The 24,299-nt window shown below is 38.7% G+C and overlaps 1 protein-coding gene across 1 annotated transcript in view; it reads right to left on the bottom strand.

The window, feature by feature from the left end:
- The window catches only part of PPP2R5A (protein phosphatase 2 regulatory subunit B'alpha), an 85,984-nt gene extending 64,037 nt beyond the window's left edge, over window positions 1–21,947 (bottom strand). The window contains exon 1 of the mRNA XM_036753697.1: window positions 20,713–21,947. Within this exon, the coding sequence (XP_036609592.1) occupies window positions 20,713–20,920 (208 nt within the window). The 5' untranslated portion in view covers window positions 20,921–21,947. The remainder of the gene's footprint in view (window positions 1–20,712) is intronic.
- Between the last annotated feature and the right edge of the window lie 2,352 nt (window positions 21,948–24,299).

Genomic DNA, 24,299 nt, shown 5'->3' with positions numbered 1-24,299 from the left:
TAGAAAATTTAAAAAAAAAAAACAACCTCCCAGAAAATAGGATAAATGCCTTAAATTTGGCTTTCAGATACATTAGGAATTTGGGGATCAGGGATCATCCTTAGATTTAAATTTTGCATAGCCAATAAAATTTGTTGAATTTTTAATATTTATACCAATTAATTTCTGAAAATAAACATATCAAAAAGCAATGAAACAGACTTATCAACAATCAACAGAGAGAACTGCTCTCATTTAGACAGAAAGGATATATATATTTCATTAAATTAATATCCTTACAACAAAATTTTCACTGAATTTCTCACCTCAACTGATAGTCAAAAATGATTGTTTATGAAATATGACATTCCAGTTTCTTATCTTTTCAAGTATTCTCTCTCCCCGCCCCCCCCCTCAGTGAACACTGAAATTCCTTACCCTAGCCATAATTTCTTATCCTTATGATAATAACTGGGTGGAGTGGGGAGGTGAGGGTGGAGAGAGGGACAGGGGAGAAGAGAAGGGAGTAGAGGAGGGAAGAGAAAGAGGGGAGGGGAGCATATTGTTATGAGGGACCACAAAAACCCAAAAGAACAAATAAATAATGCCAAGGGTATTGTACCTGCCTCATTCACTGTTCATTTAGATAGATACTTGGGAGTGTGAATGACTGCCATACAGTAGAAGATCCCTTTCATCTTCCCTCATTTATACCACCAGATCAAAAACAGAGGGGACCTTATTCACAAAACATTAAAAATATATAGGCCAAATATAAAAAAAAAACTCAAAAATTAAGGGCTAAGTACAACTTTGCTAATACAGCAGCTTAAAGATGGTTTAGGGAAACAAAGAGTTTAAAAGTCTAATACAATGAAGAATTCAGAAGCTTTTAAATGAATCTTTTGTGGACACTGACATATATGAGAATAAACTTTACAAATCAAAACCATCCCTTTCATGTGAAAAAAAAAAACCCCACTAATATACAGAATCTCTCAAAACCTTAAATACATTGAAATTTTATCAAGACATAGAAAGATATTGAGATTTTATGAAGGCCATTAGAAGATGAAACTCATTTCCTTCTTTAAAAAGTTAGATTGATTTCAAAGAATTATAACATTAGTGATAATTATTTGAAACTGTTCTTGCTCAATTCTGTTTTACATTTAAGAATAACTGACAAATATGATTCATGATAATAATATGATAGAGGTAAGAGAGTTAACTGTTTGACAAGTACAATTGTACTTTTAAAAAAAGGTACCAAATATTCCAAATGCTATTGCTCACATATTTGAAATTTGAAGTAGGATCTCCTATACGATTCATGCTACAAATTTTAGAACAAGCACTGTATCATAGCAACCCAGCAATCCCACCACAGTGACACGCTGAGGATGCAATCCAAGATTCTAATTTAAGAAACTGGCATGGAATATAGGACATGTCGCTTTTTTTGGCATCACCCCTAGAACGTTAATAACCAAGAGTCTAAACTCAGCTTTTATTTGATACTTTGGTGGATCAGGTTATTATAAAAGTAACTTAATGAAAACATTCAGTCTCAGATATTTTCTATGGTTTTGACTAATATTGAAACTTAAGTTTTAAGGCTTTTTTTTCATGAGAATTCAAAATCATCACAAATGGAAAAACTACTGAATCTCGCCAGTTTGGTAATTAACTTGATGGTACCTAACCATAAGAAAACATGAGAGCAGTGGAATCCTACCTAACAAACTAGCCAGCCCATAAATTGCAGGCCATAAATTACTATTTCATTTAATTCATATTCTAAGTTTACTACTACCACAGTATAGTATTCAAAAACAACTACTAGCCTTCTAGACCCTTGATCTGCCACCATCATTCAAGAATCTCTCCTTTTGCTCTTGATCTCAAATGAGATATTTGTAAGGTTCAAAAACTGGCACGTATATAGTAGGTGCTATATAAATGCTCATTCCCTTTCCCCTTTAGACTATGATGCCATTATATTACATACTATCCACTCACATTGTCCTGTGGTTAGTAGGCTTTTACAGTCCTTCACAACCTGTCCCCAACCTTTTTACCAGACGTATTACTCATTTACCTCCCTCCCTCACATTCTATATTCAGTTAAACCGACTTCTCTGTTCTTTACACACAGTAATCCATTTCCTTTCCATCTCCCATCTCTATCCCTTTGAAATGGTCCCAGATGCCTGGAAAGCTCAACCCCCTCACCTCCACATCAGAGAATTCCTGTCTTCCTTTTAGAGGCAGTTCAAGCACTACCTCTGACATAAGCTTTTCCTGATCCCTTTTCCACCCACTATCAGTCCCCTCCCTCCCTAGCTACTTGTTATTTTACTGTTTTGCTTTGATTTTTTATTTCTTGGCTTTGTACAATTGTCTCCCATGATAGAAAATAAGCTCCTTGAGAGTAGTCTAATTGTCACTGTCATCTCCCAAGCTACGAATGCCAGCACCTTGTTCACAATTTTACTCTCTTTTCCCTTGTCATTTTCCTGGTTGACTTCAGTAGCCTCATTTATAATCTCAATACCTTTTTTCCCCTCAATTCAACTCCCATGTCCTCACAATTTTCCACTCTACTTCATGACCAAGGTAGCCATGCCTTCAACCTTACAGTTACCTGAAATTGTCACAGGTCCATGATATTGAAACCTGAAATTCAATTCTCCAGTCATAGTCCCTTATCTTCACATAGTGCTTCAAAGTCTGCAGAACCATATTCTATATTACATATGTCTGCATATATATGTATATAAAATTTCATTTGAGCCTCACAAAAACCCTGCAATATATGTACTACAAGTATTATTATTTCTAATTAGGTGGCAAAGTAGATAAAGTGCTGGGCTTGGAGTCAGGAAGATCCAAGTTCAAATCCAGCCTCAGACACTTGCTAGTTCAGATACTTACTGCCTTGCCTCAGCTTCCTCAGATGTAAAATAACAGCAACACCTCCTCACCTGTTGTGAGGATCAAATGAATGGTATTTGTAAGCATTTAGCACAGTGCCTGGCAAACAGTAGGTGCTTTATAAATGCTTCTTACTCTCCCCTTCCTCATTTTAGAAATACACCTTACTCATAGTTACACAACTAGTAAGTTTAATATATGGGTTTTGAACTCTGGTCTTCCTGACTCTGAGGCCAGCATTCCACTATACACTTTCCTTCCAATCCTCAGTACTTAACATGATATCTTATATACAGCAGTTTTAAAATGTTGGTTGAATTAAAATGTAGGAAGTGGCAACTGAGCTGGGATTTGAAGGCAAGGAAATATCTAAAAGAGACAGAGACATGGGAGGAGGTCATTCCCGGTATGGGACAATATATGCGCCAAAGCACAAAGGCAGCGAAAGGAAGAGTAAGATTGGGAAAGACAAGCAGTCCAGTCTCAACAGAAGATAGTATCTTTGAAAATGAATAGCATATGAGAAGACTAGAAAGACAGATGGAGCAAAACTGTTGAGGGCTTTAAATATTATTCATTTCTGGCAAAATTTATGTCCAATTTATCCATAGAAACCGTTTTAAACTTTCTCTTCTTTCACCACCTCTAACCCACTCCAACCCCAATCACCTGTTTTATACCACACAGTCTTGATCTTCTCACTCAGACTCACTGGGGCAGGATCTTTACAATTGTGCTCTCTCTCACGGCCTACTGATTCATTTTCTCAGTCAACAAGCATGCTCAGATGTCCCCTCTCCTAAACACTCTTCCATGTTATGCTTATTCCTTCAGGCTATCACCCTTTTTTGTCCTATTCACTACCAAACATCTGGAAAGAATGATTTACTCAACAACTCTCCTTTTTTTTTTTTTTGCCAACCATCATTCCTGAACATCTTGCAAGCTGGTTTTCCTGCTTATAAGTCTACATAGAAACTACTGAGCTTTATGGTCACCAGTGACTGCCTTATTGCTATGTTCAATGGACTCTTTTCAGTGATCATTCTCTTTGATATCTCAGCAGCATTTGGCACTGCAGACTGACCACCCACATCTTCTGAAACTCTCTTCTCCCTTGGGTTCCAGAACAATGAATTAATTCATAGTTTCCTTCCAATCTTAAAAGTGGGTGCCATATAAGGTTCTATCTTGTGGTTCCCTTCTCCACCCTCCTTATACGTTGGGAAGAAAGGAATAATCCTAAAATCTCAAAAGTTGGCCTCAGTGGTCTGCTAAAACCTGTACCTGAATAGAACTCTCCTCCTACCAATGACATCCTCAAAACACAGTCATCATAACTCCATTAGAAAATTTCCCAAAGAAGATGAAATAGAACTAGTTTAATGATTGAATCTAAATGGTAGTCATTAATAGGTGAATGTCAAGGTGCAAAGAATTTATTGGTAAAATCCTCCAGTGATCTGCAGTCAGCCCTATGCTATGTAATATTATTTAACATTGCAAAGATGAACGCTTTACAGGTGGACAGGCCTGATTTAAGGAACAATTTCCTGTAACAGCTCATATTTTGCAATGTGCTTTACAGACATTCTTTGATTCTTATAACAACCCTGTAAGGTCAGTTATATTGTGATTGACATTTTATAGACAAGGAAATTGAGATAAAGGTTATATGACTTAAGTAAGATTACCTACCTACACTAAGTATCTGAGACAGGATTCAAACTCAGGTCTTCTCTACTTCAAGTGCAATATTATATACATTACTCTAAATTCCTCCCTAAATATTAGACCTATCTAAGAGGGGAATGGGTTGGTGAGGGAAGTAGTGAATTCCCTGTCATTACATGTCTTTAAAGAATGACTACATATCTACTTTTTGGGAACACGAAGAACATTTTGTTCTGGTACCATTTGGACTGAGAAGTGAATTGGCAGGAGGGATAGTTTATTAGGTTTGGAGTCTTGAAGACCTATGTTTATATTCCACCTCTAACACTGAACTGTGTGACCATGAGTAAGTCACTCAGGCTCTCAGAACCTAAGGCAACTCTATTAGTAACAGAGGAGAATAGGTGGGTTGCAACCTGGTCCAATCCAATCCCACCCACCCCCCCCAAAAAAATTTCTTTTAATTAAAAGCTCATGTGCAAAGCATTGTGTTTGGTACTAGAAGTACAAGGAAAGAAATGAAAAAGTTCATACCCTCAAGGAGCTTATACTCTACTGAGAGGGATACAACATGTAAACAGACAGATATATACAGTATAATTTCAAAGGTCAGATATTTCAGAGTTGAAAAGGACCTTAGATCACTAGAAATAAACACAAGTTGTAGTTTGCTGTGGTCACTCACATTTGTGTTTCTCTTTCATTTGACATTTAGTTCTCAAACTAAGTTAGTGGATATTTGCCATCATCTATCTTGGTTATTAAACTTGCTTTGTAGTTGTTTCAAGTATTCAGTCATCCCCAATGGGAACTCATAGATATAGAGCTGGAAGGACCTTAGAGGTGACCTAGTCCATTTCCTTTACTTTACAGATGAGGAAATTGAGGAAGTCCAGTTACTTGCCCAAGATCACAACAAAGTAGTGGAGGAACTCAAACCCAGGTCTTTTGACTCGAATTCAGTACTTTTCATTGTTACCATGTTGATTCATAGGTATTGGTGGAAAAATATTTATAGGAAAAGATAAGAATACAAATGGACATTTGGTTGTTTTATACATGCCCTGCCAACTCAGAACAAAATACTGATTATGCACCCTCTGTTACTGGATCTCCTCAAAAATTGATCTAGACCAACACATAGTAAACTTGTCACATGATGCATTTCTACCAGTCTCTCGCAATTAACAACATTGACAGAATACACATACTGTGCACAACCACAGAACACAAAGCAAATTAGTTTCCTGTACATACTCATCAATCATCATAACTGTTTCTCAAGGAAGCCCTTGGACTGATTCACATAACCCAGAATGAAGTCTAACAAAGGTTGTCTTAATGAAATCAAGGTTCTTTGAATCTAAGTGACAAATTAAACTTCCACCCACCTTCCTCTACCCTATCATTTTTCTGCACTGATTTCTTCACTATGCACATACTGTGTTAAATACTCTACTGGGATGTAAAAAGTCTTAAGTATACCCTTCGGGGGCTGACATTTCATTAAAGAATTCACCAGGTAAAAAGTCCAGATTTCTAGTTATTACTCTCTTCCTCTACCACTATTTTCTAATTTTTGTCCTTGACCCAAAACTATCCTAAGAGCTGCTCTATTTTTGCCCACCAACTCCTCCTTCTATCCTGCACCAAAAATCCCTGCTCTTAAGCAAACAGCTCAGCTGCTACCTCTCATACTACCCCTCTCCCTTAGCCAAATTACTGTAATACATCTATGACACCAGTACACTCCCCCCAAAAAACATTAATTCTGTTTGAGCATAAGAAATGTGCTGTGATGACCAGAATGAATATTAAGAGAACTACAAGTACCAGAAAAAGTACTCTTTATTCTCTCCTGGGGTTGAAGGGTGGAGTTAGGATGTTGGTCAGTCATTGCAGTCATGTCCAACCCTTTATGATCCCATTTGGGGTTTACTTGGCAAAGATACTGGCATGTTTTGCCATTTCCTTCTCCAGCTCATTTTACAGATGAGGAAACTGAGGCAAACAGGGTTAAGTGACTTGCCCAGGGTCACACAGCTAGTAAGTGTCAGAGACCAGATTTGAACTCAGGAAGATGAGTCTTCCAAACTTCAGGACCAGCACTCTATCCACTGTGCCATCTAGCTGTCCTGCAGAGTGGAATAGGAATCCTTAAATACAACATTTTGAAACCAACATTTCGAGAAATCATGACAGTTCACTTAACATATTTAAATTAACTTACTAGAAATAGTATACCAAAGGATAACTTATTCATGGGTGGAATGACTACTAAATAAGAATTTAACAGATTCTTTTTTATTCTATATGAGAGAAAGCTGAAATTCAGGGAAATAAAAAGGAAGAAAGAGAAAGGCAAAAAGTCAACAAGATATCCCAGAAAAAGAAAAATGGAACCCTAGAAATATGTTCTAGGGCAGCTAGGTGGTGCAGTGAATAGAGCACTGGTCCTAGAGTCAGGAGGACCTGAGTTCAGATCCAGCCTCAGATACTTGACACTTACTAGCTGACCTAGGGCAAGTGACTTAACCCCAACTGCCTTGCCTTCCCCCTCCAAAAAAAAAAAAAGAAAGAAAGAAATATGCTCTAGATTCTTAGTGATAGATCAATAAGAAAGAAAATTTTAAGTTGAGTTCATAGGGATCAATCATAAGGTAGATTACTTCCTACCTTTGTCCCTTTTAGCTAAAAAAAAAAATGGCCTTTAAAAAGTCAAGCCACGGGTTAAACTTCAATATTAGGAAAGTAAGGCCTTTTTAAAGATGGTAAATTGACATGGATTGCAAAATACATGAAAACATAGGATAAATAAATCCCTCAATTTATGTTCACCTTAAGAAAATCATTCTTCTTGACTTAAAGATCTGCTACTATAGTTAAAAGATATTACTCCAACTACATAATGGTTGTTAACATCTTCTAGGAAATATTTTTCCATTGATTGATGGAATTTGAGATTAAAGTAATAGGATCACAAATTTTGAGGTGAAAAGGCACTTAGAGGCCACGAAGCCCAGTTCCATTTTACAAATGAATAAACAGAAACAGCGATCACATAGCTACTGAGTGTCTAACGCAAGGCAGGATTTGAACCTGTCTCTTCATGACTCCCAATCTAACACTATCTACTATTCCACACTGCCTCTGAAAGAATTCAGTCTTTTCTAATGAGAAATTAATTCAGTATTTCCTAATGAGAAATAAGCTTGTTTCCATATATTTGATAATTTACTTTTAGAAATAGTATCTGTAAGAATAAGCTTTCTCAATTGCAATTTTAAAAAAAGTATCAGTACAATTGTATTACAAAGTAACCGTGAAAAAGGCCAGCTACTGACTCAAATACGAGAAGGCCTAAAGTTCCAAGAGAAGTTACGACTGTTTTGCCAGGAAAAACTTTCTCTCAGTTATTACATTGTTGCCATCTTGGCTATATTATAACATTGTAGTCTTTGGTTACACAGCTACAAAGACTAGCTTCCTAATAATTCTGTGCTCGATGCACCATAGACAGTAAGTAGACTGGATCTGCTATAAATTAGGTAATCTCAGGCCTCTCACTTTTATCCTTTCATTACTCCTTAACTATCTTTCTACACACTTTCCACAGCTGCTGTTCCAGATTTTCTTTTCTCCTCAAGTCTCCTACAGCACATTCCCAGTCTCTCCTTTCATTAGCTCACCTTCTGCTTTACCAAGAAAAAAAAAATTCAAGACATTCATCCCAAGATCCTTCTTCTTCCTTGTTCTGTACCTTAATAAAACCCCTCGACAATGCCCCCATCCGCCCAGTTCTCTCTTATTCTGTTCCAGTTTCTAAAAAAGAGGGTGGACCTTGCTTCTATTCCATCTCTTCTCTGGGAGACTGTCTCTTCAACCATCCTGCCTCTCTCGTCTTCTATCTCTTCCCATCCACTGGTGAATTGCTCGCTCCATACAAATATGTCCAATTCTCTCTCATCCTTAAAAATACAAATCAAAACAAACCCTACCAAGCTACCATCCTCTGCCACTGTACTAAATGGGTAGGAAAAGTCACCTAAAAAACTGAGAACGCTAATATGAACTGATGCAAAGTGAAGTGAAAACCTGGAGAACATTGTACACGTTAATAGCAATATTGTAACAATGATCAACTGTGAAAGACTTAGCTATTCTAAAGACAATGATATAGGACAATTCTTAAGGGCTCACGATAAAAAATCCTATTCACTTCCAGAGAGAACTGATAAACTCAGAATGCAGATTAAAATATAATTTTTTCACTTTATTTTCCTTGCCCCTTTTTTTGCAACATGGGTAATATGGAAATGTTTTGCATGATTTCACACATATAATTGATATCCTACTGCTTGCCTTTCTCAATGGATGGGGGAGAAACTGGGGAGGAGAAAATCTGGAACTTGAAATAGGCAGTACAGTGGACAGAACATCAAGTCAGGAAGACCCAAGTTCAAATCCAGCCTCAGACACTTACTAGTTGTATGGCCCTGGGCAAGTCACTTAACCCTGTTTGCCTCAGTTTCCTGTAAAATGAATTTAAAAAGGAAATGGCAAACCACTTTAGTATCTTTGCCAAGAAAACCCCAAATTTGGTCATGAAGAGTCACACATGACTGAAATGACTGAAAAACAATAATATGTACCAAAACACTGTAGTAAGTACTAGGGAAATAAAGAAAGGTAAAAACATAATATCTGTCCCTCAGGGAGTTCACAGTCTAATGGGGTAGGGAATATGCAAAGACCTTGTAAAACAAGCTACAGACAAGGTAAATAGGAAATAATTCACAGAGATACTGGAAAAGACTTCTTATAGAATGTGGGATTTTAGTTGGGACTTGAAGGAAGCCAGGGAAGCCGGGTGATGGAGATATGGGAGAGCATTCCAGAAATTGAGGATAGCCTGTGTCTTCTTCAAGAAGGCCAGGCCACTGGATCAAAAATGCAGGGTGTAAAACAAGAAGCCTGGAAAGGTGTGGGGGAAACACCAAATAGAGGATTTTATATTAATCCTGAAGGGAACAGGGAGGCACTGGTGTTTATTGAGTAGGGGGGAGGGAAGGAGGGAGCAGTGACCTAATTAGACCTGAGCTTTTGAAAGATAACTTGCTTTGTACCCTGTCCCTTGCCATCTTCTCTTTCTACACCTACACATAGTGATTTCATCAGGTCCAATTGGTTCAATTATCGCCTCTGCACAGATGATGCCTAGCTATAGATATCAAGATCCATATAAATATAGACCTGTAGCTATAGCTATATCTAGATAGATATCCAGACCTAGTTTCTCTCTTGACTGCCTGCTGAATATCTCCAACTGCATGGCCCATAGGCATCTCAAACTCATGTCCAAAATGGAACTGGTCTTCCTCCCCTTCTAAGTATTTATCTGCCATCCTTTCAATTGCCTGACTAGTTTGTGACTACAAACTCAGGGCTATTTTAACCCCTACATCCTCTTCCTCTTTCCCCACCAAATCCAACCAGTTTGTCTAGTTCTTCTTGACTATCTCTACGTCTCTTGCAACCATCTTCTCTCTTTCCAACAACATGATTACTATTCTAGTTCAGGTGCTCGTCACCTCTCCCCTGGATGACCAAAATAGGTTTCCTCCTCGATCTTCCAATTCCTATTCCTCTCTCCAATTGATCTTCCACATGGCTACCAAAAAAATCTTCCTAAAGCACAAGTTTTACAACATCCTCCTCAGTTCAATAATCTTTGGTGGTTCTCCAAAACAGTACCTTCCCTTTGTTGATTATTTCCAATTTGTCCTGTTTGTACAGGGTTGTTTGTTTGTTGTCTCTCCAATTAGACTATGATCCCCTTGAGGTAACCCCTTTATATCCTCAGCACTTAGCACAGTGCCTGGTGCACAGTAGGCACTTTATATTTATGATTGACAGTACAAATTCCTGAACTTGGCCTTTATAACTAGAAGCCATTCACAATTTGGCTCCAGTTGACCCTTCTAGACTTATTTTATACATTATGTTCCAGTCTAATAAATGTACTTGCTTTTCTCAGAACTTGACATTCTATCTCCCATATTCCACATGTCCCACACATGGGACACTGCTGCTCCTCATACTTAGATGTACTCACTCCTTACCTTTACCTCTTAGAATCTCTAGGGTCTTCAAGGGTCAATTCATGGGCCACCTTCTCTCTCTCTCTCTCTCTCTCTCTCTCTCACACACACACACACACACACACACACACACACAATCTAATTTTTCATATTATCCTGCATTTACACATCTCCTTACATGTTCTTGCTCCCACACCCCCACAGAATGTAAACTTCTTAAGGGGAGTAACTTTTCATTTGGCCTTTTTATCTCCAGCACCAAGCAAGCATGGTATCTTAAATATTGTAAGCACTCAATACATTCTTGACACAAGTCAGTAGCAGATCATTCACTCACGTATACTTACACTGAGTCCAGGAATTAATCTCCTACCACCAGTCTAGAGAACCAGTCTTAGCCCATAGTCACTGCTTTCTTCACCTCTTTCCCCCCCCCCCCACCTTCTATCCCAACAAAAGCTAAAATCATAGAAATAGAATCTTAAGAGTTAAAAGAGCCCTTAGAGGTTACCTAATCCACCTTCAATCAAAACAGGAATCTCCACCCCCCACCAAGAACATCTCTGTGAAGTGAGCATCCAATTTCTACTTACATACCTATTCCTGTGGTGAAAAATAGTAGTCAGACTAGAATCATGACATGGTCTACAGGAACCCAAGCCCCTCGCCCCTCCCCCCCCACACCATTCAACCAGTATAGTATGGAAGAAGAGAAAATCAAGATATCTCTGAATCTAATCTCGTTCTAATTTGTTTTTTGTGCTCCTACCTAGAGTTCTTCTGATACTATGTTATGTTTCTGCAAGAAGATAGCCAAAGCTACAACTCAGTCCATTCAATTTTCCTAAATCAAAATTCTTCGTTAGATGACTAAATTCAGTGGCTCTTAATTTGTCAGGTGACCTTAGCCAAAACACATGAACACCTCTGTCTTATTTCTCATTTTAAAACTTAATAAAATTATTTTGATTACAAAACTCAGGTTATTTCAAAAAGGAAAAAAGTAAACATATAAGTAAACAAAATAAATCAAGACCAAAATGGAGACACAAAATATCCTAATTTTGGGTAAGAAAGATTTCAAAAGACATTTACAAAATAAAGAGATCCATATCCAGTAATGAAAATATACTGGACCTGGGTATCTCATTTTATGGTCCCTCAGTGGTAATAAATATTTCTCATGTTCATTGTTACATAAAAAAGAGCTATTCAATTTTCATTACTGTTAGAAATGCAAATGTTCTTCATTTTCATGCTGATATAATTCCAACAGCAACTCTAAAAGATGAAATCAATACAGATTATAAGTCTGATATTTCAGATATAATTAAGTCAATAAATGATATTTATAAGAATGAAAATTTCCACACAAGTAGATTTTTCTCTCTCTAAAAAAAAAAAACAAAAACAAAAAAAACACCATCTACCTCCTATTTGGCTGGAAATAGTTTTGAATTTCCAAAATTATAATTTTTAGTAAATAGATGTATATAAACCAGAAAGTTTTTTTAAAAAAATACTGAATACGTTTGTTACAAATCCAAAGAATCAACTCTGCAAAATTTGAGAAATACACATGCTTTTAAAAAACATGGTATGGATGAAGAAACAGGGCAGCGAAAAGAGTGCTGAATTCGGAGTTATGTTGAAATCCCTGCTCTGCTACTTACTATATATTTGACCTTAGGCAAATTGTTTAATCTTTCTAGGCCTCATTCCCCTCACCTGTAAAATGAGGATGGCTGGACTAAATGACCTTTAAGGTTCCTTTTAGCTCTAAAGCTACAATTCTATGCTATGATCTTACTTATAAGTTTGCTTATGTGGTACTTCTAATTATATTTCAAAAAAGCCTAACTTATAAAACAAGATATTACTATATTATGGTTTCAAAAGGGAAAGAAATTCACATCAAGTTTCAAAGCCTTGAACCAATTTCCCCACTTTGATCCTGAAAGTACAATTAAAAAAACAGCAGATCCTATTTTGCTATAAGTTACACTTTACTTTTGGCTTGAACAGATGTTCTTTGGAATAAACAATAAATACCATATTTTTAGAAGAGTTACTTCATTAGCTACTCAATAGACATTCAGTCAATGAAAGAAATACCGTTTTGCTAATTCAAGCAAGGATAAGAAAATCTCTCTATTCTGACCCATTTGTCATATGCCCTAAAGACAAAAACAAAGTAGACTTTGAATAACAATCTAATCTTTCCTTTGATTCAGAAAGAACAGTTTTAGAACTATCCTTACAAGTCAGTCTTTACAACATATTAGAAACATTATAAGGTGATTTAAGCAGAAACTTGATATTCCTTTGCTGTATATTTCTAATCCTATACCTACCACCATAGATATCTACTAATAAAAAAAAGATTAGTATAAAAACTTAATACCTTAATTAATCTTTTTTAGCTAGATCTCTGGATCAGTCTGTTACCAAAAGCAAATTTTTTTAGAGGGCCTGAATTCACAAATTTAAAACTTTCTTTTCCACAGATCTGAAAATTATTTTTATTAAATAAGGAAATTAAATAAGGAAAATTTTTATCAACAAAATCATTGAATCAATTTTCAAGTTATATATGAAATAACAAAGTATGCTAGTAATGCTACTGTGGATGCAACTAACAGCATTATTCCACCAGGAGGAGTTTGTTCCCAAGAAATTCTTTATTCACCTTAAGTATCCAAGTCAGTAACACAACCATGATTTTGACTTGGTGAATGTCATTTCTCAGCATTAAAAAAAAAAAAAAACAACTGCATGAACGTTGTGTATCAATGTTTATCTTTGGAACACTTGCTCTCTAAAATTCTTCATTATTTCCCTCCCCTCCAAAATACATGTGAAATATTACACTTTTTCCTTCAGAAAAGAGAGTTCAAAAGATATGCATAATGAGTAGGCTTGAAACTGCTTATTAGTCCATATCCTGCACAGACAAGTAAAGCCCATTTTGCATAAGCCTACCTTGTCATATAAAACTTAAGAGAAAAAGCACTCAGTTCTCGTTACATAATGGTGAACTTACTACAAGTGATTATATATTTTAATTCTGTTCTCTTTCTGTTCTCCCAAGAATATTCTGACAAACAATTCACTTTAAATACGACAAATCAGTGCATACAGCTCTAGTCTGTCTAATCACAAATATATGGTATTCATTCAGTATCAGGCTTACCACAATACAAATAAAGTATTTGCCTAACAAAGGTGCTCAATTCTTTTTTAGCCACAATGAAACAAATCTTTTGTCAACATCACCTGCCACTTATCTCAGACAGAGAACCAGGGAGTCAAAAATCTCTTACTTTAAACTTGAACTCAAGAAACATAAACCTGGACACTTCATTTTCTTAATATCGTCAAGAATTTAAGTGCTCAACTTTACCTCAAGGATGGTGATTTCAGTGGAGATACATATTCCTTCCACCAACACAGAGTCTCTAGTCTGATCTTTAAAAGACAAAAAATACAAGACTCTTGCTAGCCAATACTGAAAGCCTTTCCACCTTGGTAGGAAATACTGGACCTTAACTCAACTATCATAGCCTTTTCGAAACCTCATGATTACACCCTTCACATCACAATGAGATGCTGGGAGATGACTTCAGCAGAGGTTTGGTTTTAAACACTAAAATTTATTGGTGTTCATTGGGTTTTTTCCAAAGTATTCTTTATTTAGACCTTGACTAAAGATCCTTCAGGGGTATAGAAGCACTAAAGACAAATGAAGAGGTTGAAAAAAACCTTGGGGGGAGGGGGGAAAACTTGATAAAACTACCAAGACAGGTAGTTTTATAAACAAAATGTTCAACTTGTCTATGTGAAATCAATTAATGGTAACAGTCGATATGAGTTTGCTGCTATATCTAATAGGTCAAAATGTATTGCAGAACATTATAAGAAAAAACTATATTATACAGGAGTAGAAGGCCTGGTTCCTACTTTCAAGAAGTTGAGGGGGTCAGAGCATGACATTTGTATCAGGTGATAGATTTACTATGTTGGTGGAAGAAATGTCTAAAAAGATGAAACTAAGGATCTTTCAGTCAAAGTAAAGAAGCAAAATGAATACTCCAATTCATTATAAAAAACAAGAATATGTTTACAGAGCAACAAACACAAAAAGTTTAACTGGAGGGTAAGGATTCTAGATCAATAGAAAGCTTAAAAACTAAATGTGATCATGATGTGACAAAAATACACTGAGAAGAAGTACATTTCAAAAACTCTTGTAGAAATGAACACTGATGGTGAGTTTTTGTTTCTATTTTAATTGCTTTAGTATCATATAAGCAGTGGAAAGGGTCTTGGGTCTGGTTTCTGCTTGCTCTACCTTCCTTAGTCTGCTAGTGTGGATTAAATGAGATATGAAGACATCTTGTGGGGAGGGGTGACAGGAAGAGTTACATGTATGTGCATAATACAACAGCTAAGTTCCATAAGAGGAACTTTATCTGTTTAACACTTAGTATGCCACAGACTCTTATTGGGTAATGATCACAGATAAATTTGTAATATTAAAATTGTTTTGAACATGTGACAAAAAACCAGTTCCATATTCCAAAGAGAATGAGTTAGTTCCATAATCATTGCACCTTACATAGTTTAAAAAAAAAAAGCTGAAGTCAGTTGAGATTATACCATCTGGCCTGTCCTAGCCCTGACTCCACCAAATCTCATGAGCTAAAAATAACTAACATGACTGCCAAATGAAAAAAAAAGTTGGGTTTTTTTCTTAAACCCTGAGAAGTAGAGGAAAAAAAAAAACCAAAAAAAAAAAAAAAACAAGGATTGGGATCACTTCCACCACATCAAAGCTAGCAAAAGCTCTCTTCTTATTTCAAAAACTAGCATGTAAGTAGCTAATGAGCCACACACATGGAATAAGAGAGGTTTGGTAGAGAGTAGTAAAAGTAATAGAAACAGCAAACATGCTATAATCACCAAGAACAAAAAATGACATAGGTGTCAAAAGAGGCCAAAATCAATAGGAAAATATCTCAGTTATGGACTTAAGCTATTCTATAAATGGAATAATGAAATTGATCTCTCTCATATACTTGAAAATCATTTCAAAGCTAATAAAAAAATTAAGTATAATTCCACAAACTTCTCAATTGTTCTTAATTAATCAAAGCCAATCCTGTCAGAAAGCAATAATTTCAACCCCAAAATGATAGTACTTCATTACATTAGCTCCTGTGGTCGGACAGGGGTAGGGGAGTAGACACTGACAAATTTCAGAAGAAGAAATTGAAGTTCAAAGACAACTTGTCTGAGATGACATTGAAACACTTGGGGGAGAAAAGAAAAAAAAAGAAAAAGAAAACATAGAAACTGGAATGAAGTGTCTCACTGCCCAGGCTCTCTAAGTAAATTTTTATTTTCTAATGCGATTTGTTCTATTCAATTAGACATTTACAAAATAATTCTCATCAAGGAATGGAAAAGGCAATGAACTGGAAAAAGAGAAATTTGATCCTAAATAGGCATGTACAAGACTGAAAGACTTAAATAGAAAAGTCTGTATGTGGAGACTAGCAATGGATACTATATTTAGGAACTAGTCTTAGATCCATATTCTAATAAATAAAAACAACTGTGTTCTAGGGACATGATAGATCTTCAAGAACAAGCTGCTAACATGATCAAATTAAAGGCCAAACATGTATGTACATATGTAAATTTATATATATATACATATATCCATTTATAAACACATTTTAAAAATTATTTTTTAAACTTTACAACTCTCAGATCCACTATAAACAAAATTTTTAAAAAATATACAAAATGTAAACATTCCTATTTAACATTACAGCAGTGTAAATGAATAATTTAGATAAAATAAAACCAAGGTTTGTAGGCTATATAAAACTTCAGAAAAAAAAAGTTGGGGGAGGGGTGGGTTGTATATTTGTGAACAAAATTCTAAGAAAATTTTTCAGATTTCAGGAGATAAGAATTTCAGTCTTGGAAAATTGCATTTTCTGGAATATTTTTCTAAAAGGAAGCAGAGCATCTATAGTCACTATTATAATAAATGCACTGATCACTTCTGCAAGATGAGGGGCAAAATATACTATCTGATTGATAGTTGGGTGAGTGTTTTATCCCCAACTTCCACCAGGGCATGAGACCCTCCAGTCCCCAATTTCTTATTTTATCAATTTCCTGAGTGTCTACTCTTCTCCAAGTGCTAAGTCACCATGCATTTTGTAAGTTCCGTCTGCTTTTTTCTTGGTCTATAAGTGCGGCATCCTTTTTATGAGCTTATTTTTTACCTTACTCACTTCTATACAAATGCATCTAAAGAATGTGGCATTTGTACTGGCAAATGTTGATTTACAAAAATTCAATATACATCCAAGTCATATTTTAGAAGTACTAGGTAAGCTATGTAAATTAACCAGACTTAAGTAATTACATAAATCTGAGTCCTTATTTGACAAGTAAGTTATGAGAAATTTAAATAATTTATTATTTAAATAAATTACATTGTGAATCCTCTTGAAAAGCAAATCATTTCATAACTTATCTTTTGTAAAAATCTGAGTTTTAAAATAACAAGTCTACTTAAAGCAGGGGTTCTTAACCACCAGTTCATGGATAAATTTCAGGGGATTGGAAAAAAATTACATCTTTATTTTCACTAACATCTAACTGAAACTGAGCATTTCATTCAATCATTTAAAAACATTATCCTGAGTTGGAGGTCTACAGGCTTCAAGAGACTATCAAAGGGTTCCATGACACACAAAAGGTTAAGAACCCCAGCCTTAAAGCAAGTTACATCTATATTAATATAGACATTTGTCTGATCTGTTTTCCACACCTACTCAAGGCTGATCCCCCAACATACCTGATAATAATGTCTGCAATAAAAAATGGAAAACTTTAAGTGGCTCCTTAGTCTTGGGTTGGGGAGAAGAGGGGAATTTTTTCCCTGGAAAACTGTAATTACACCTTGTCCTGAAGTAAATTCAAATAAACAAAAAAAGTGTTTATTATTGCCATGTAAACTTTAATAAGCTTGTCCTATTTTATCATTAAGGGTGGTTGGGAGGCTCAAGTGAAACAACAGATGTTTTGAAAAAAAGTTAAGTGCTATACAAATTCAAAGTAGTGGTGTTTTTTAGGCCCATATTATTTTTTAAACACTTGCTTCCTCTTCAGGATAACAGATTTGCTAAAGACTTACATTTTCCCCATAAAACGCCAAAATCCATTTTAGAAATCATTTTACAAAAATGAGCTTCTTATAGAGATAGACTAAAGATTGGATTATTTGGTTAAGTAATCCCTGCACATGGTATACTGGAGAAAGCTAGCTGGCACCCTGCCAACACTGGGCCTACGTGAACAAAGTTGTAACATGAGCAGGTTGGTACAAACACATGAGAGTTTCTGAATGCATATGTATACTTATTTCACTTTTATAGTAGGATAAAATCTGAGGGCATGGAGGAATATGCAATTTCCCACATACACTACAGTCTTTCTTTGTTTATTAGGGCTATATCTAAGCATATGAGAAAATCAATAGTACTTGCCAAGGGGGGAAATATTGTATTTGGTACCTACAATGCCACACACTAGTTTCTTACATTAATTAAGCACAAGTAACGCTAATTGAAGCAATGGATTAAAATGTGCTTTCCCAGCATTTTAGAAATTCTATTAAAATTAACCTAGTCGTCCCTATTGGTGTAAATAGGGCAAAGAAAGGTTAAATTTGCATAAGCTCATTTTGTTAAATAAATAGCACCTTCCTAAGGAATGTTTGTTTTTCAAAAGGTGATTTTCACTAATAAGTCTAAAAATCAAACCTACATTCACTGCTACATTTATTGCTACAACACCCTAATTTTATTGTTACCCTCCTCAAAGACCAAACACTAAATAAAATGAATACCTTTTCACTTGTTCAAACTATATGCCATTATAAAGAACACACTTACATTTGACCTTGAGCAGTAAGCTAGCACCAATCATATGAAATGGAGCAACCATCTCTCCAATTACCTTTTAGGACAGTATGAACAGCACTAAGGGTTTGGGGGAGGGGAAACTTATAAAGGTAGAATTCCTTACTTTACAGGATAATTAAGAACTTTTGTTCTCTGCTTATTTTTTTGTTGTTGTTATTTAGCAGTTAAAAGTGGATATAGAATGAAAAAGTTTGAAGCTAATTTATGCTGTACTTTAAACTTGCCTTTAACATAGTGAAATGAAAACTATTTCATGCTCTTTCAGCTAACTACAAAATCAAATTGATAAGTTAGAGCTAAATGGCTTTTTAAAAACCCCAATTTTGATTATTTAGGTTAAACAAAGGATCAAACAACTCAAGTTTCTTATAGATGTGAATGACATCACTCTAAAATATTTCTTGGCAATGCCTACCAGTGAATGAACTCAAGTAACCATGATATGTAGGCTCCAATTAATTTTTATAACATACTAAGGAGTAAGCTTAAAGTTGATAACAGAGGCAACAATTCACAAATTTCATACCTCTATTCAGTTTGGTTCTGGTTCAGTACCTGCCTTATTTTTCCTAGAAGAATGTCTTCTGCTTAGAGCTTAAGAAGCAGAAACAGTTCTAGAGATTTCATATACACTATAAAGGTTTTCTCTGGGGCTTCTTTCAGCCTTAACTGGATTTACACAGCTGGGAACCAGATTGGTTTTAGGAGTGGGCAAAGCAGAGAGAAAAGATTTTAAAATGCACTCTGTGTATTTCATAGTTCAATATCACTCTGTGTATTTCATAGTTCAATATCTGACTATGAACCTTTTATTTTTCAGGCCTTGAAAAAAATCTAAATTTTTACCGAATTTCTTCCATGGTGTCTAGCCAGTCTTTGTAGCTTTTACTGACTTGCTTTCTAAAACTGTCAAATGGAATCCTACTTCAATCTCAGACAGCATCCTTATCCAATAAACCGTCAAAACTATACAAACGCAAAGTACTTCTGTTAGAGAAAGAGGAAAATTACAGTATTTCCCAATAACACCAGGGAAACAACTCAGTCAAAATCTTAAAAACTGAGAGGAAAATCCAATGAGATTGCTAATTTTCTCTGCACAGCTTAGGACAGAATGTGTTTCTGAATTGCCATATAAATCTATAGAACTGGGCACAACGCACTCAGTGGAGAAAATTTCATAGTACTTTGAAGAGTATTGTCTTCATTTTATCCCTTTCCAAGTTTACCCTTGATGCATTCGGAGCCCACAGTGGTTGTAAAGTCTTCTTGGTCCCCAAAGCTGAAAAATGCATTTGTTCTGCATTATCCAGTGAAAAGTTTCACTTAAAAAGAAATACCTAACTTAATTTCCTAAAACCCAACCAAGAGGGCAGCTGTTTACATTAGCAGTCTTCATCAATATGGCCTCTAGGAGTAATAAGTGGGAGGGGGAGTTTGAGTGTATGTATGCATGTATGTATGTATGTGTGTGTGTGTGCCTGTGTCTGTGTCTATGTGTTGACAGCCTAGTCATTACCCTAGAAGCCAAAGGGAAGACATAGAGTAGCAGAGAAAAGTGAGGCGACCCGAGGAAAGCGAAAGTCGGAAGATGAGAAGAAACCCCGACAGTGTTAAAGCAAGGAGGAGACAGACGAGCTTTGCAGAATTGTGCATAAGTTTAACCTGAGTTCAAATCAGAACCGCAGGCAAGACCAAGGTGGTTGCAAACTCCAGCTAGTGAGAAGGGGAAGGCCACCGCCACTTTCCCTACAGGAGGCCTTCAATACTTCGGGTGGTTCTGAGACTGGATTTGGGGCGGAGGGGGGGCAGTGTATTCGGGAACAAAAACATCACCAGCTCAGCACTTACAAAGAGGTGAAACCGACACCTCTTGCACCCCGAGGGCTAAGGGCAAGCCGGAGGTGGCGGGATGGGGAGTGACCGTGGCCAGGAGGAGGAAGGGAGAGCCTGAGCAGGGGCCGGGGCCCGGGGCCAGCGGTGGCGGGGCCGACGGCGGGGACTGCGGTTACCTTTCAGCTGGGGCAAGGGCTGCAGCTCGGGCAGGCTACTCTGACAGCGGAACTGCGACGAGCCTTGCGCGCGCTTCTGCCTCAGCGCTTTGCGCACCGATTTCCGGGTGAAGCCGTCCACTTTCTCCGAGGCTGAGATGGCGGCGCTGGCCGGGGACGACGACGACATCGCGGCCGCCGAGCTTGGCAGCTCAGGCTGGCGCTGCATGGAGGCGGCGGCAGCAGCGGTCACGGCAGGAGGAGAAGGAGAAGGAGGAGCGGAAGCCCCCCCCTCCGGGCCCCGTCACCCCCAACTGCCCGCACCCTCCCCACCTTCGGCTCCCGGGAGAAGGGGAACCAGCTCCCGCGCTGCCGAAGCACCCCTTTCCTTCTCTTCTTGCTCCTCCTGCCCCAGGCCGGCCGGCCGCCCTCCGAATCTTCAGAGCCCCATCTCGGGCCGGGTTCCCAGCGCTGCACGCGCTCCTCCCGGGCTGCTAGAAGTTGGGGGCTGCGGGCGTCGAGGGCGTGCGGAGCTGGAGGGAAGTTCTGCGGAGTCCTGGGAGCAGAGGACCGTCCAAGAGAGTGCCTCAATTGCCTCTGCCGCTGCTTGTGTTCCTGCCGGGGGGCTCCCCCGCCGCGGCCATCCCGGGGCTCCGCACGGCCCGAGCTGCTGCTGCCGCTGCCACCACCCGCCGCTACCGTGGTGTCCCCCCCCACCCCCTCGGTGTCTCCTTGCTTCTGGTCAGTGGCCGCCCCTCATTCCCGGAGCAGGAGGTGGACCCGCAGTCCCTGATCCTCCGGACCAGTCCCAGCTCACCGCCGCTCTGCTCCGCGCCGCCAAGTTCAAACCCCCCTCCCCCACCCCGCCCGCCTGCCAGTCTACAGCCCACGGCCAACCCCCGCAGCGAAGCGACCGCTACAACTTGAGAGGGTGGTGGATACTGGGAAGGGTGTGCGCGCCAGCGCTCCTAGCCCGGAGTTCGCCGAGCGAGAGGGAGGGGCCTGCGGCGGGGGAGGGGAAGAGCAAGAGGAGGAAGAGCAGCTTGTGTCACTGACGAAAACCTTGAAGCTAATTAAGGTTCCCAGAGGCTGGAGGGGAGCTGCTAATAGGGGATAGAACCTATAAAGGGGTGGTGAACTAAACAGAAGTGACAGGCACTACTAGCCAATGCAAACCGAAGCCATCGGAGAGAGGCGGGACACGCCTCACAGTCAATCAAACGGCTTAGGGTAGCACCTAGAAAAGCTCGGGAGATTGAGTAGGGAGGGCAGGGTAGGAGGGGAAAGAGGGTGGGGCTGCTGTGTGACGGACATGTCTTTCAACCAATCGCCAATGAAGGGAGGGACGCGCGCTGCTACCGTCACGGCAGTGGAACCAACACTCCGGAGTGGGAGAGGGGAAGTACAGTCGCCCCCCAACACACACACGCACACAAACGCACATACACACATACATACACACGTGTGTTCGCGTGCGATTGCTTGGACGCCTGTTAATTTTCCGGTAGCCAATGAAAGTCCAGGGAGACTAGAAAGGAGTAGGGGGATTGGCGTTGCCGGACGCTCTCCTCACCCCCCCCCCCTCCCTTCCCGCCCACCTCCTTGGCCCGCTGGCCAATGAGTGACTGAAGCGACTGACAGCAACCATAGGGACGGGCGCGGGGAGGAAAGAACGCCAGGTGATCAGTCACTTAGAAGGGCAGCATCACGGTCCAGTCGGGGCTGGAGCGGGCGCTGATTGACGGGCTGCGGGGATCCTGGGGGAACGCGAGGGGAGGGAAGGGAAGGATTCTAAGGGCGGGCGTTGGAGATAAAACCCTTCCCCAAAGTTTTTACGTGTCTTGGGGAATTCAGGCGCCTCCCCTCTCTCCGGCTCTTTTTGAGCACATGCTCTAGGTTCTGAAGTACCTGCACATCTTTCCAAAAAAGCCCCAAGGCTGACGTCCTCCAGACCGCTCTCTTGGATTAAACAAGAGGTTTCCCTCCCTTCCCCAACTCAAGGCCTGCAAATACTAACCAGAGAGTACATATTCGCTTAAAAAACAAAAAAACTGCCCTGTTTATTCAGAAACTTGCCATGTACCCTTGGCCCGACCTTGCTTCCTGCTCACTACCTTTCTCCAAACTATCTTTTCGTTAAAGTACAGGGTCTTAGCCAGGGCTTCCAAGCCTAACTTTTAAAGACCTTCCTAGTCCTTGTGGTACCATTACCCTAAGAGGGGTTCTTTCCCCGGGGTGTCGATTTCAGGGAGTTTGTGAACTTGGATGGAAAAAAATTACATCTTTATTTTCACTAACCTCTGAAATTGAGCATTTCCTTCAATTATGCATTAAAAAACTCTTTATTCTAAGAAGGGGTGCAATAGCTTCACTCCGGAAACTCTCAAAGAGGTCCATGACACACACACAGAAGTTCAAGAATCCTTGATATGACAGCTCCATCCATTAAACCAAATCTATTCACTTTCCCAAAATATACCTTGATTTTCCCACCTCTATGATTTTCCTTTCACTTAAGGTAAGGGCAGCTAGGTAGTACAATGGATAGGACACTGTGCTGAAGTCAGGAAGACCTGAGTTACTTGCTGTGATTCTGGGCTGGTTACTTAACCCTGTTTGCCTCAATTTCTTCATCTGTAAAGGAGAAGGAAAAGGACATAGGAAACTACTTCAGTATCTTTGCAAAGAAAACCCCTTGTGGGGTCATGAAAAGTCAGACAGAACTCAACAACAGCAATATATTAACCTGGGGTCAGTGAACTTTTTTTTAAAAATATTTTTATACCCACATTTCAATATAATTGGTTTCCCTTGTGATCCTATGTATTATATATATTATATATAAACATTGTTCTGAAAAGGGGTCCAAAGTCTTTACTACAATGCCAAAGGGGATATGACACGAAAAAGTTAATAATTCTTGGCCTAGAACCTGCTTTTATTCCCCCAATCTATATCATAGGAGCTGGACTTGAAGGCAAGAGGACCTGGGTTCAAATCAGAGGCAGCCAGTGGGTGGAGGGCTAGGCCTGGAGTCAGAAAGACCTGGATCAAATCCAGCCTCAGACATTTAGTAGTTCTGAAGCCTTGCTGAGTCCTTTAACCTCTGTCTGCCTCAGTTTCCTCAGATGTAGAATGGGGATGATAATAGTACCTATCTCCCAGGGTTGTGGTGAGGATCAGTTGAGATAACTTTAAAGTGATTAGCAGGGAGGCTAACACACAGTAAGTATTTAATGCTTATTTACTCCTCTTCACACCAAATCTCAGTTATGCCTCTTTCTCATATGACCTTGGGCCAGTCTCTCTAGGGTTAAACTTTTTTACCTGTTAAATAGACGGGGGTTGGTCTATGTCCTCTAAGATCTCTTCCAACTCTAAATCTGTGACTCTATGATCTTACGAGGTGTTTCAAAATGCTTGTCTTTTTTCATGGCCCAGATCAAACCCTCCAAGAAGCCTTCCCTGATGAGCTCAGTCCTCCTTTCCAGGACTTTCCATCGCACTTATTAACTGTCTCATTCATACAGCAGTTAAAAACTGATTTGTGTTGTACTTATCAAGACTCAGGATAATACAGTAGAAGAGGCACTGGATCCAGAATAAGA

The sequence above is a fragment of the Trichosurus vulpecula genome, chromosome 4 (genome assembly GCF_011100635.1).
Source record: "Trichosurus vulpecula isolate mTriVul1 chromosome 4, mTriVul1.pri, whole genome shotgun sequence".
Lineage (NCBI taxonomy): Eukaryota > Metazoa > Chordata > Mammalia > Diprotodontia > Phalangeridae > Trichosurus > Trichosurus vulpecula.
The sequence above is the reverse complement of the archived record's forward strand: the minus strand, read 5'-3'. Positions and strand labels throughout refer to the sequence as shown.